At 50.6% G+C, this 14,336-nt stretch overlaps 1 protein-coding gene across 3 annotated transcripts in view; it reads left to right on the forward strand.

The window, feature by feature from the left end:
- ZNF335 (zinc finger protein 335) overlaps positions 1-14,336 on the forward strand; it is a 1,126,934-nt gene that overhangs the window by 900,647 nt on the left and 211,951 nt on the right. For all 3 annotated transcript variants that reach the window (XM_069651371.1, XM_069651372.1, XM_069651373.1), the window contains 2 exons: positions 93-169; positions 397-480. In XM_069651371.1, the coding sequence (XP_069507472.1) occupies positions 93-169; positions 397-480 (161 nt within the window). The remainder of the gene's footprint in view (positions 1-92; positions 170-396; positions 481-14,336) is intronic.

Genomic DNA, 14,336 nt, shown 5'->3' on the forward strand with positions numbered 1-14,336 from the left:
TGTCCCTGAATTACTGTCTGTACAATCGGGCTAGAGACTCTCCTGTGAGCAGTGCATTGACTTAGGTTTTCTTTTTCTGTAAATGTAGGGAGAGGAGACTGCATACATCCAGGAATTTATGACCTCTGAAGGACAGACTGTGCAGCGGCTGGTAACATCAGATAACCAGGTAGCTGGAATATTTCTAATAAAGTTGAAGAATTACCTACCTTCCCTGTGCATTAGGCCAAATCCTTAAATGTCTCTATCATACAACTCCACTTTGCCATGAGACGAACGTGCATTAGTGTTATTCCTTTTTGTCATCCGATAGTATGCCAACTTAAATCTGCAGAAGCTAGAGCTGGATATCTAACTTAAAAACAGGTTCTGATGCCTCTTAATTCTGCTTCCCAGGTGCAGTATATCATCTCACAAGATGGAGTTCAGCATCTCATACCACAGGAATATGTGGTGGTGCCAGAGGGACACCACATCCAGGTACGATAACCCTCTGGTTTATCTTCTAGTAAAGAGTAGATGTCAGTCTTGCATCCTCGTAGTAAGAGCAGAACCCCAGTCTCCATTGTTGTGCATAAAATCATCCAGTGGTCCTCATTGTGGCATGTTGAAGTCCCTGGTGATATTTGCAAATATAGCAGGGCCAGTCTAAAATACTTCCGGTTAAAGAAGATTTTATATTGCCTTCATCAAATTTAATTTAATGGCTTTTCCTACAGGTAAGGGCAGGCGCTAATCATGTTGAGATGCAGCTACTAGCTTAATCTCTGCAGGTTAAATGCAGCCCATTAGTTGGGGAGATTTTCCAAAGGTTCTCTTCGAGGGGTTTGGGTCCTCCGACGTATTCCATATCTATGACTGTAATCACCACAGCTGTGCTGCTTCGGAAAATCTTTCGGCGTCTGCGTCCTGCGTCAATGACATCGATACGCCGTCCTCGAGGGCCTCAGTCGAGCCGACTTCACCGGATGTTATAAGTAGGACGCACGACGCCGGTAGCCTAAGTTCAGTTTTTTCCACGCCCGTGTTCGCTTCGGAGATCTCTGCGCGCCTCGATTCTACTGAATCCTGTTCTTTCGGTTCTTTGAACCGGTTTCTTCATTGCTATACGAATATGTCGTCTTCGGCTTCTTCCACCCCGCAGTCCGGGTTTAAGAAGTGTCGGGTGTGCGGGTCCAAGATGTCGCTGACGGATACGCACAATGCTTGCCTCTAGTGCCTCGGGGAGGAGCATGATACGGACGGCTGTGTCGACTGCCAATCGCTCACATCGAAGGCATTGCGGGAGCGTAAGAAGAAGCTGTCGGTCGGTAAGGTGGCCAAGCCCCGGAAGTCACGTTCCACTGGTCTTTCGACGGGCGATTCGAGGGGCGACTCTCTGCATCGTCGTCGGGAGTCCGGGGGTTCTCGGTCTGGGAGTCGGTCCCCCCATTCCTCTGCCTCTTCGAGGCACTCCAAGAAGCGCCGTCAGCGGTCGCCTTCCCCGTCCTCTTCCAAGGACTCCGCCCGTCGGCGGGTTGCTTGTCCCAACAAGCATTCCACTCCTGAGGAATGGGATTCCTTCCGAAAGGAGATGTTGGCGATTTTTCAATCGCAGGGCTCCGGTCCGTCCGTGCCATCTGAGGACACCGGTTGTGGTGGCTGTGCTAGAGACACCGCTCGTCCGCCTTCGGGCTCGAGCAGTCGTCGCGACCACTGGGCACCTTCGAGGTCCCGGTCAGACAAAGATGGTCGCTCTAGACATGCCCGTTCCAGGTCCCGGTCCTCGACGCCCTCGAGACCATATGAACCTGTGAAATCTTCGAGGAAGACATTGACGCCGGCGGCGCCAAATTCGTCGACGGACTCTCTCGAGGCCCCGCCTCCGAGGAAGTCATCGATGCCCAAGCTGTCGAGAGACACCCTCTGGGCTCCGTCCTCGAGGCCTGTGTCGACGCTGTCAACGCCGATTCCATCGACGCCTTTCAAGGCGGTTTTGTCGGGGATGCCTCGTGGTATGGGGGAACCCCCTAGAAAAGCTCTGGCTAAGGCAAAACATGTCTTTGTTCCTTTTTCGTTTCCCTCTTTCCAGCCTCTGGATTATATTTCTGAGGTGGATGAGGGGTCTGAGGAAGGGGTGGTTCCTGCAGAGGACCCTGATGACATTGTTTCTGGTCATAGCCAGCTTGAAGAGCTGTGCCAGTCATTGCATAACTCCAGTGGGCTCGACACCTCTCCGGAGGTGGAATTTGGTAGGCCTGAGCCTGGCACGCATGCCGCCGACTCTTATCGGCACCTGATGTCGAGGGTCACAGATTACCTGGGGTGGTCTGCCCCTCCTGGGGATTTTCAGCAGGATGACCGGACTGATATCCTGGACCATGGTCCACCAACTGACCCGGTGCTGCCAGTCCATATGGCCTTGCAGAGAAGGGTGGCTGTGGCTTGGACTTCTCTGGAGAGTCTCCCAGCAGTGAGCAAGTCCTTGCCGAAGAAATATCGCCCAGCCAGTGGCGACCCGTGCTACTTGACCACGCATCCCACTCCGGAAAGTTTGGTGGTGCAGGCGGCTACAGCCCCCGCAAAGCAGGCGTCGTACCCTACCATCCCTCCTGATAGGAACGACAAACGTTTTGACGGCTGGGCGAGGAAGGTATTTTCTTCTGGGGGTATGGCGCTTCAGGCTGCCAACTCCATTTGTGGCTTGTCTCATTTCACGCACACTCTGTGGAACTGTATTTCCCTAGCGGCTGATCATATTCCCGAAGGGGAGGAACGGGATGGTTTCCTTGTTATCGTGCAGGATGGCAAGGATGCCATGTGTGAATCCGTTCAGTCGGGTCTGGACATGGTTGATTGCGTCAGCCGGTCCATGGCGGTGAGCAACGTAATACGCAGGTTTGCGTGGTTGTGGAAGTCGGGTTTTGCTCCTGATGTGCAGGCCCGCCTCTTCAACATGCCCTTTGATTTATTTATTTATTTATTTAAATTTATATAGCGCGCAAGCAGCCCAGGGGCATTGAGGCGCTGTTACTTGCAATAACTTAGTTACATGGTACATATGATAGCGATTGTTGACACATTATGAGTAGTACAGGAAATCATACTGTTGTTACAAATATTGCATTTGGGCGTAAATTACAAACCTAAATGATAAGTATTTGTGCTGATGTGTCGGTCCTTATGTGAAGAGGGTAGTTTTCAGTGTTTTGCGGAAGTTGGTGAGGGAGTCCTCGCCACGGATGGTGGGAGGTAGGGCATTCCAGAGGGTGGGCGCGAGGTAGGGGAAGCTGGACCCACCCGCTTTTACTCTTTTTACTAGTGGCACAGAGAGCATGTTGGTGTACGGCAGTGGTCTTCAAACTTTTTTGGCCAGGGCCCCCCTGAGCAAAATTTGGGCAGGTCGGGACCCCCCAGAAATGCCAAATGGACAGTATATATTGCGCGCCGTCACCTGCTCCCATCAAAGTCGCTGGGCTCCCTCATCCCACTCCTACCCAGTCGCTGGTCTCTCCCCACCCCATCACACACCCAGGGCTCTCCCCACTCTGCTCCCATCACTATCCCATGGTTCCCGCCCATTGTGCTCCCACCATAGTCCCTCGGTTCCCCCATCCCGTTCCCAACACAGTCTGAGGGCCAGTGGCGGCTGGTGAATCTTTTTTAAGTGGAGGGGCATTAAGGGGAGGTTCGGGGGGGTTTCCCCCTGTGAATTTTTTTTTAAATAATAGGTTAAAATGTTGCATTGTAGAGCATACTTTTAACAAAAAATGGGTAAATAGCCAAACAGTTTGCAATTGTTGCTGGGAGTCCAGGGGGCAGGCATTGATATTTTATTTCTATCGCGCTCGTACACAAGTGTTTCAGAGCGTGACAAGGCAAGGGAGGGGAACAGAGGAGAATAAAACAGCGATCTTACTAGGCCCAGTGACATTGAGAACGCGCAAGTGTGAGGGGAAAAGTGCATGGAAGGGGGGAGAAGTGGAAAGTGCGAAGCAGAGGAGAAACAGATAAATAACAATAAATAAATAATAAAGGCAACAAACCGTGGTAGTGCAGCCAGCAATTTGCAAGTGCTACGTTTAAGGCAGCAGACAGGGTAGGTCTGATAAGTGCAGGAAGAAAGATGGTTCTCCTCAAGTTTTAGAGTGGCAGGGCGCTGTTCCAGAGGGAGACCCCAGCCGAAGACGGAGATCTACCCCCAGCTCGTTTCTTTGATAAACGACTGACCCTGAGGGAGTTGGAGGTAGAGGAGTGAAGAGCTCGAGAGGGGAGGTATTTGCGGAGGAATAGCTGAAGGTATTTTGGACCGAGGCCCCAGAAAGCCTTGTGGACAAGGCAGAGGGTTTTGAATGATAGATGTCCAGTAAAAAGATACCATCCCTGTCCCCTGGGCCCCACTGGTCCTAACACAATGAACATGATTGTGTATATGCAAGGCGCTGCACATTCATACAGCAATCACTCTATCATTCACATGAGCATCCATCACCATACACTCACTCATAGCGCATCCATACACATGTTTAAATAAAAACAATGAACATAAACGTACCTTCTGCATTGGCCTGTGTGTGGGTGCTGCTCCAGCTGCTCTGTCCGTATGTGCGAGGAGGCGCAGGAGCTCCCCCTCGGACATACAGACATGCAGTGCCCCAGCCAGCATTTCCAATGAGCTATGCAATGCTGGCGAAGCAAAACGCCCCAGCACTTGCATGGCTCAGTGAGCATGTGCGGCTGGGGAACTAAACTGAACTGTCAAAGGGAAACAGTGTTTCCCTTTGACAGTTCAGCCAGCCCAGGAGCACTCCATTAGCTGGATAAAGCAGCTGAGGGAGTGCTCACTGTTTCACTGGGCTGGCTCCTTAGCTCCTCCATAATGGGTGAGGGGCCACTATGCAGTTAGTAATGTTGACCATTGTTGCTGAATATATCACAATTTACTTACATTTTAACACAAAGCACCCCTTGGGGTACTATTGAAACAGTGGGCTTCATAACTACTCTGGCGGTAGCTGTGCCGGTAAAACCGGCACGGCTGCCACTGGAGTTGCATCCGGGTCTGGCACCCGCGAATGGGCAATTACTAGGTCATGCCGAGTTAGGCGGACATGATAATTGCCCTTTCGAAGGTGCCGGTAGATCCCCATCCCCATTCCCATTTGAGCCCCATATGGCTCAAATGGGAAGGGGGAGCTCGGATGCACCGGCACCGTTAATAACGGTGCTGGTGCATCCGACGAGCTGAGGTCAGACCTGGCGGGGGCTGTCAAGCACCCACGAGCACAACTCTTACTATGGCGGAACGGTAGCAACGGTGCCGGTAGCTTACCAGCACCGTTGTTATTGGTCCGCCATAGTAGTAATGAGGCCCAGTCTGTGACTAAAGGAATGAATATCCATTTACAACTGTGGCCCACTTTTTCATTGTTGCCTGAGACAGTTTCATGCTTCAGCCCGCCCATGTGGGCCACCCCTGCCCATTTCTTCCAATCTAAAAAAAAAAAAAATCTTTTTTCATGCTGAGCTCTCACGGCCCCCCTGGGATGCACCCGCGGACCCCTAGGGGGTCGCGACCCACAGTTTGAATACCACTGGTGTACGGGGATCTGGTTGGCCTGGTGGTGGAAACAGGGTGGATCCTTTGAGAAAGGTAGGCAGGAGCAGTGAAGTGAATGCACTTGTGGGTCAGTGTCAGGGCTTTGAATACAATCCTTTCCTTTATTGGAAGCCAGTGGGCTAGTTTTCTGGCTTCAGAGATGTGTTCTCTTTTAGCAATGCCTTGGGCTGCCCGGAGAGCATTGTTCTGTATTACTTGTAGTCTCACTAAGTTTTTGTTGGAGGTTCCTAGAAAGAGTACATTGCAGTAGTCTAGCCTGGAGCCGGTGATGGCTCTGGCTATGTTGGTGCAGTTCTCTTTGGATAGAAAGGGCCTGATTGCGTTGATAAGTTTAGCATGATATGCAGCTGCGGATGCTATTGCGTTGACTTGTCTATCCATGGATAGGCTGGAGTCCAGGTAGACTCCCAGAGTTTTGACAGAATCGGAGACCGGGATTTTAATGGAGTCAATGGTGAAGTGGCTAAATTGGACATCTAGGTTTTTTAGCGTGTCGGGGGAACCTACCAGGAGGAGTTCCGTCTTGTCAGAGTTGAGGCATAGTCCGTTGTCAGCCATCCAGGCTTGGATGGTGTTGTAGAGGTTGTTGAGGGTCAGGGAGTCGGTGTCATAGTTACCTGTGAGAGTGAGGAGGATCTGGGTGTCGTCGGCGTAGTTGGTGTATGAGATGCCCATAGCGTCGAGGATGAGGAAGAGGGGTCGTGCGAAGATGTTGTATAGGGTGGGGGAGAGACAGGAGCCTTGGGGTACACCACAAAGTGTATAGTAGTTGGGGATGCGGCGGCTAGGTCAGAGAATACTTGCATGGTTCTGTCTTGTAAGAAGGAGGTGATCCAAGCTGTGGCCTCTGGGGAGAGTTTGGCGGTGGAGGAAAGGTGGTGGCATAGGACGCCATGATCCACGAGGTTGAATGCCGCGGATAGGTCAAGGAGTAGGAGAAGTGCTGGTTTACCCATGTCTCTAGCATCCTCCATTTGGTTCTTCAAGTCAAGTAGGGCGGTTTCGGTCCTGTGTCTAGGGCGGAAGCCAGATTGGCGGAGTCCAAGGAGTTTGTTCTCTTCAGTGAAATGCTGGACCTGCAAGTAGGCTGCTTTGTCCAATATTTTGAGGAGGAATGGGACAGTGGTGATAGGTCTGTAGTTGTTGGGGGAGGTGGGATCGAGAGTTGTTTTTTTCAAGAGAGGTCGGACCCAAGCTTCCTTGAGGGAGGCGGGGACTTTCCCTGTGGTAAAGGAGGCATTAACGAAGGCTGTTAGGAAGGGCGCTAGCGCTTCCGTACAGTCTTTGATAATGGAGGCTGGGCATGCATCACCTTTGCAGTTAGAGGGCTTGATGTTCCTCATAATGTTGATGATGTCTTTTTCTTGGATGGGTTTGAAGGAGAAGGGTAGGGGGGGATCCGTGGCGTGTGAAGGGATAGGGATATGGCTACTGGGTAGGGCTTGTTTAGTGGCTAGTATTTTGCTTTTGAGGAGGCCTAATTTGGTTTGCATGGCCGTTTGTATTTTGTCACACCAGTCTTTGTCTTTGGTGAGATTCTGGGGGGCGGGAGTGGGTGTCTCGAGCTCTCTGAAAATGGCGAAGATTTCTTTGGTGCTAGATTGGGCTTCCGAGATTCTGGATTCAAAGGATTTGGCCTTTGCTTGGGTAATTGCCTTTTTGTATTTGGTGGATAGGGCTTTAAAGAACATCTTGTCTTTTTCAGAGTGGGACGTTTGCCACTGTGTGAGTGCAGCTTTTTTCTCGTTGCGGAGTGTGAGGAGCTCAGGTGTGAACCAAGAGTTGGAATGGGTAGTGGGTTTGGATTTGCGTGGTTTAAGAGGGGCAATGGAGTTGATAGCTGCTTTAATGGCAGTATCATAGGTTGTTGCGAGTGTTTCTGGGTCTGATGAAAAAGGTGGTCTGAAGGCTGGGCCTTGGAGGAAGGGCAGTAGCCTTTCCTTGGTGAGCTGGCGGGAGCTTCTGGCGAGGCAAGGAGGGAGCGGTTGGGGCAAGGGGGCAGCAGGGGAGCTAGTGGTGAGGATGCTAAAGGTGATGATGTGGTGGTCAGACCACGGGGTGGGATTGTTACCTGTAATGATGAGTGGGCAGTTATGCTGTGCTATCCAGTCGAGCGTTCTGCCTTGAGTGTGAGTAGGGCTAAGGATGGTGTTCTTGTAGCCTAGAGCATTGAGGGCAGAGTCAAGGGATTTGGCTGCTACGTCCTTACTATCCCGGAGCCCTAGATTGACGTCCCTGAGGAAAATGGCTTTAGACTGTTTTTTGAGGTTGTCAGAGAGGAGGTGGATGAGAGAGGCTTGGAAGTCTCCTGTTGGGCCTGGAGGGCGGTAAATGGTGTGCACAGTAATGGTGCAGTGGGGAGAGAGGGTTATTTTAACTTGGAGGTAGTCGCTGTTGTTGTTGGTCAGGGATTTCTCTATCTTTCTGATAGAGAGCGAGTCTCTGGCAATAATTGCTACACCTCCACCTTTGGAGAGGCGGTCTTGTCTAGTTATGGAATAGCCAGGGGGTAGGGTGAGGGATAGTGCCGGGCCGGAGGCATCATGTAGCCATGTTTCTGAGATCATGAGTAGATCTAGGTTGTGGGAGGTTAGGAGGTTGTGTATGTCCAGGGCGTGGGCATTGATGGACCTGGCGTTAATCATGGCGCATTTCATGTGGGGTTCAGTAGTGCCTGAGGGGGGGGGGTTCATGATGAGAGAGGGTTTGGTGGAGGGGGGGGGTTGAGCTCTGGGTGTTAGGGGAGATGGAAATCACAGATTTTACATTGGGGGTCACATTTTCAGTGGTGGTGGACACATGTGGTATAGCATTTGGCACACTAGCATTCAAAATGGTGGTAGAAGAATTGCAAATCACAGATTTTACACTGGGGGTCACATTTTCAGCGGTGGTGGACACATGTGGTATAGCATTTGGCACACTAGCATTCAAAATGGTGGTAGAAGAATTGCAAATCACAGATTTTACACTGGGGGTCACATTTTCAGCGGTGGTGGACACATGTGGTATAGCATTTGGCACACTAGCATTCAAAATGGTGGTAGAAGAATTGCAAATCACAGATTTTACACTGGGGGGTCACATTTTCAGCGGTGGTGGACACATGTGGTATAGCATTTGGCACACTAGCATTCAAAATGGTGGTAGAAGAATTGCAAATCACAGATTTTACACTGGGGGTCACATTTTCAGCGGTGGTGGATGGTGAACATCTTTTTGGCAGCAAGGCTGACGAGAGTCATGAGAGGTTGCAGACCTCCAAAGCTGCAGCAAAGTCGTTGGGCGCTGCAGTCTGCCAACCTCCGCCTTTTCGTCCTAGGGGACAGCAATGGAGGGGAGGTTCCTTTTGATATTACTCGTCCTTTAGTAAATCGAGAGGAGCTGCTAGTCAAAGGGGCAACCGTAGGAGTCCCAGAGGTGGAAAACAAGGTACTTGAGGTGCCAAGGCCACGCAAGCAGTTGCTTCTTTGCCCTCAGGCACTGCTGCAGCCGCTTCAGCTCAGTAATGAGGCCCATGCTTCTCCGGTTGGGGGAAGGCTGGTGCAGAATCTTGTAGAATGGCGTGCCATTACTTCAGATGTGTGGGTTATGGAGATCATAGCCCACGGCTACTGTCTTCCTTTCCGGCAGAGGCCTCACAACAATCCACCAGGGAACCTTTCTTTGAAGAGTCCGGATCCGCTCCTTGCGCAAGAAATTCAATCCCTGCTGGAGAAAGGTGCTATAGAACTGGTGCCTGTAGCAGAGAGGAACAAGGGATGGTATTCCCCTTATTTTTTTGATTTCGAAGAAAGACGGAGGATTGAGCCCCATCATGGACTTGCGCGGTTTGATCAAGCTCTTCAGAAAGGACAAGTGCAAGATGGTTACTCTTTCTCAAGTCCTCCAGGCCCTTGAACTTCAGGACTGGTTGGAGTCTCTCGACCTCAAGGACGCTTATTTTCATGTGCCGATCCATCCCAAGCACAAGAAGTACCTGAGGTTCGCGGTTGGCGACTCGCACTTTCAGTTTCGAGTTCTGCCGTTCGGATTGACCTCCGCCCTGAGGGTTTTCACCAAGCTCATGGTGGTGGTGGCAGCGTATCTCAGGAAAGGGGGGATTCACGTCTACCCCTACCTGGACGATTGGTTGATCAGAGCGCGCTCTCCCGAGCAAGTCCTGGATCATCTGTCAGTCACCTGCTACTCCCTTCACAAGCTGGGCTTCTGCCTCAACTTAAAGAAGTCTCACTTGACGCCAACTCAGCGGCTCCAGTACATCGGAGCAGTGCTCGACACGTCCCTGGGGCAGGGTTTTCCTCCCCTGGTGAGGGCTCACCACATTCAGCAGATGGTGCACAAGTTTCAACATGCCCAGAGTCTCCCAGCGTTCGAGTTCTTGTGGTTGCTCGGCCTCATGGCATCCTGCATTCTTCTGGTGCCAGAGGCCAGGTTGCGGATGAGATCTTTGCCATGGGCTCTCAAGCTCCAGTGGTCACAGTCCTCCGGCAGGATGTCGGACCTCGTTCAGGTGCTGCCCTCAGTCGCCCAGGACCTTCTGTGGTGGGCCGTCGAAGGCAATCTGATGAGGGGGGCTCCGTTTTGGCTGCCCTGGCCGGAGGTGACGATCGTGACGGACGCGTCCCTCATGGGTTGGGTAGCTCATGCCAACTAGCTGACAGTCAGCGGTCGTTGGTCTCCGTCGGAGTCCAGACTCCATTTCAATCTGTTGGAGCTGAGGGCCGTCAGCCTTGCCCTGTAGGCTTTTCTGCCGACTGTGCGCTGAAAGAATGTCCTGATTCTGACGGACAACACAGTGGCCATGCACTACCTCAACAAAAAGGGGGGGCAGGGTCACTTCCTCTGTGCAGGGAGGCAATGCAGCTCTGGTTCTGGGCGATCCAGCAGGGAATTTCGATCTCTGCAGTTCATCTGGCCGGAGACGAAAACGAGACGGCGGACGCTCTGAGCAGACAGAGCGCGATCTCTCACGAGTGGGAGTTGGCTCACGAGATTCTCCTGGAGGTCTTTGCCTTTTGGGCGACCCCTCAAGTGGATATCTTCACCTCCAGTGTCAACCGGAAGTGCGAAAGGTTCTGCTCGCGAAAATTTCCTCCAAGAGGAGCCTTAGGAGACGCGTTCGTGTTGGAGTGGTCATTCCCACTGCTGTACGCGTTTCCTCCAGTCCCCATCATCCCGGAAGTGCTGCAGAGGTTCGGTTTTTGGATGATCCTCATTGCTCCGGCATGGGCCAGGAGGACGTGGTACCCGGACCTTCTCGACTTGTCCATCTGACCTCCACGTCGTCTTCCCTACCAAGACAATCTGCTCTCTTGGGAGGGGGAGAGGGGTCAGGTTCTCCATCGAGAGGTCAGATCCCTCAACCTTCACGCTTGGCCTCTGAAGGTGAGGTATAAGGATTGGGACCTCCCTGAAGACGTGATGGAGGTGTGGAGGTGTTTTCGGCCAGACGGCCGGCTACTAAGTCCCTGTACCGTTGCCGTTGGAGAAAGTTCTGCGACTGGTGCAGGGTTCAGAATGTGGATCCTTTTTCATGTGACATTCCTGTAGTTCTATCTTTTTTGCTTTCTTTAGCCCACAGGGGCTTGCAAGTGGGTACCATTAAAGGTTACCTGGCGGCGCTGTCCATATTTAAGCGCTCGTCTGAGGAGTGTTCTTATTTTAGAATTCGTTTAATTTCTCAGTTTCTGAAAGGGCTCACTAATGTGTTCCCTCCGTCACCTTTCCAGGTTCCCGGTTGGGATTTGAACCTTGTTCTCAAGTTTCTAATGGGTGCTCCATTTGAGCCTTTACATTCTTGTCCTTTGTTAGGGAGAATTCTCTTATAATGCTAATTTCCCAAACCTAGTGAGTCCCCCAGCAGCTTTGCTGGATTTTTGGGGTTTGTTTTTTTCTCCTGCTAAGAGTGGGACTCTTTTCCTCCCACTCTTAGGCATGATTTGAGGTATGTCTTTGACTCTTTGTGTGCTTATGTACTATGAGGTTTTCCTTTTACTCCATAGGGTATCATCTGTTTTTAATGTGTGTGTTACACAGCACCCTCAGTGCAGTAACACAGGGGTGTCCTAGTGACCCCCAAACATAGACTCCATACCCTGGTACTGACTACTGTCTCTCAGGGCATGTAAAGTCACCATTGACTTTACTAGTCCTAAATTGTGAACAGAACCAGTACAAACCATCATATTGTGGAAGTACTGGAAGGGGTTAATTATATTGCCCCTGGGTCTCTTTTTAAGGGGGCACTGTCCAGTCCCCCCTTGTCGAGTTCTGGCTTGTGGCAGATTCCCCATTGATTTTAAATGCACCACTTTTTGGTGCAATGTTAAAGATACCGCCGGTTTATTTATTTAATATTAAATCAACGTTTGGGTCTTTTTGCCAGAACTCTTTTCTAAAATGGCGTTCGTGTCCGTCTCTGTAACTCCAACCAAGGTCGAGTCCTTTGTTCCACTTTTTGGCCGACTTCTCCACAGAAGCCTTCCAAATGGTGCCACTCTGTCTGGGTTCCATAGGATGCGTGGGGAAGGGAATTGGCACCCTGGACTGTCTTGCCTTAGCAACTCAAGTCGCACGCTATTCTGATTGGCCCAGTGGTGAGCCGCCCGGCTCACCACTTAGCATGTGTGAGGGACAGCTAGGCTGTTGAATAGGGCTTTTTCTGCATAAAAGCAGGGCCTTTGGGACTGGAACTTCAGAAGTCGCCACAGGACCTAAGAATCCGAAGAGGGAAGAAGCTGAGCCATCTGCAACGACAACACCACCGGTGAAGCCCTGCTGCAACAAACTCACCACTTTCCCAACGACAAGAGAAGATCTTCTGCTGGATGAATCTTCTTCCTCTGAGCTGGTGGGACCAACCAGTTCACCCCTTTCGCCTTCCAAAGACGTCTCTTGGTCGAATCGCCCGTGCCAAGCACCCCGGCGGCTGGATAGCCAAGCTTCACCACTTTGACCGCGAATAAAAGAAACGCACCTTTTACCGACGAACTCCGCGGCTGGTTTCATCCCTGTGCAGTGCATCAACTCCACATTGCCTCCTCAACGAGATCCTCTCTTCCCCTGGTCGAAACAACGAACTGCAACCACTGCCAGGAATAACTGCCACAGCTGGAGCTTCGTCTTTAAGGTACTGTGTTCTGCCTGGCCCCCCTTTCTTGGGTTTGCCCAAGGTGACCCTTAAATCCTTGGCTTTCCAACTGGGTTGGCCCCAGACCTTCTAACTTTAACTTCTTGAATCACCACAACCTCTTTTGAACATTCTGCAAAGACTTTTAGTGCATTGTAAACCGTGTGATCCTGGGCACATTTCGCTTTGCTCCATTTAAAGTGGGCCTGGCCTATGAACTTTGGCTCTACAGTATATACTGCGTTTATTCCCTTGCTGAGAACTCCTAAAAGTATTGGGACCTGTTTTATTTCTGTGCTCTGCCTTTTTCTCTCCCTTTAACTTAACTATTGGAGTGCCATCTAGGTTACGCGCTCACATCTGTTTTAACAAATCGTGGTGTTTTAACTCTGATTTGTCTAATGGTTATCAAGGGAGGTGTGTATACTTTACCTGACTGTGTTTTAACTTGATTTTGATTTAGAGTGCTAGTGTATTGTCTAAAGTGTGTTTTAAATAAATAATTATATGCTTTTGATACAAAGCTCTGGTCAGTGTTTGTTTGCTCTACTGTGTTTCTAGCCCTATTGTGTATACTCTATATACTGCCCTACTCTTCTTGAGAGAAGTCTGACTGCTCAGCCACAGCTACCAGGTAAATCTGGGTGGTACAGACTGCTACCAATTGGGTTTACTGCTTACTCCTGTAGTCTTAATCTGTTTGCAGTGTTCCCCAAGGGAACTGCACAGGATTCTGCCTAACATCCTTTGAGATTGTTAACCCTTAAAACTGTATTTTTAGTTGCGGTCACTTACGCTCGCATAGTGAGTGAGTTACAGGCACTTTCAGTTAAGCCACCCTTTACTGTGTTTCCTAAGAACAGGGTTGTCCTTCGAGTTAGTCCTTCCTTTCTTCCGAAGGTGGTGTTGGAATTTCATTTAAGCCAGAAGGTGGTTATTCCGGCATTTTATCCTCCTCTGCATCCTGGTAAGGACGAGGAGAGGCTCCATAGGTTAGATCGTAGAAGAGCTTTAAGTTTCTACATTTCACACATGTCCCGGGTCAGAGTGGACGATCCGCTCTTTATTGGTTACGCTGGAAGGCGTTTGGGACAAGCTGTGACTAAGCAGACTTTGCCTACATGGATTATCTTGGCAATTTCTGAATGTTACCGCCTGTCAGGTAAGAACCCTCCTGTAGGCTTACAGGCCCATTCGACTAGGGGTATGGCTGCCTCTACTGCCCTGCAGAGGGGTGTTCCCATTCGCAACATCTGTGATGCAGCCACTTGGGCTTCGGTCCATACTTTTGTGCATCACTACTCCCTAGATACTGTCCATGGGCAGGATCTGGCCTTTGGCAAGGCGGTCCTTTACTCTGCAGTTTGATTGGGCATTCTAAATTTGTATATTCTAAATTCTTTTCCCACCTCCTTACATTGGTACTGCTTTGGGAGTCTGTCATAGATATGGAATACGTCGTCGGAGGACCCAATCCCCTCAAAGAACAAGTTACTCTCTTACCTGGTAACGTTCTTTCGATGGGATGGTCCGACGACGTATTCCATATCGCTCCCTCCCTGCCTTCCCTGCTACAGAATTTCTTATGCGATTGCAGCTGCGTTT

The sequence above is a fragment of the Ambystoma mexicanum genome, chromosome 3p, assembly GCF_040938575.1.
Source record: "Ambystoma mexicanum isolate Mex_15411 chromosome 3p, UKY_AmexF1_1, whole genome shotgun sequence".
Lineage (NCBI taxonomy): Eukaryota > Metazoa > Chordata > Amphibia > Caudata > Ambystomatidae > Ambystoma > Ambystoma mexicanum.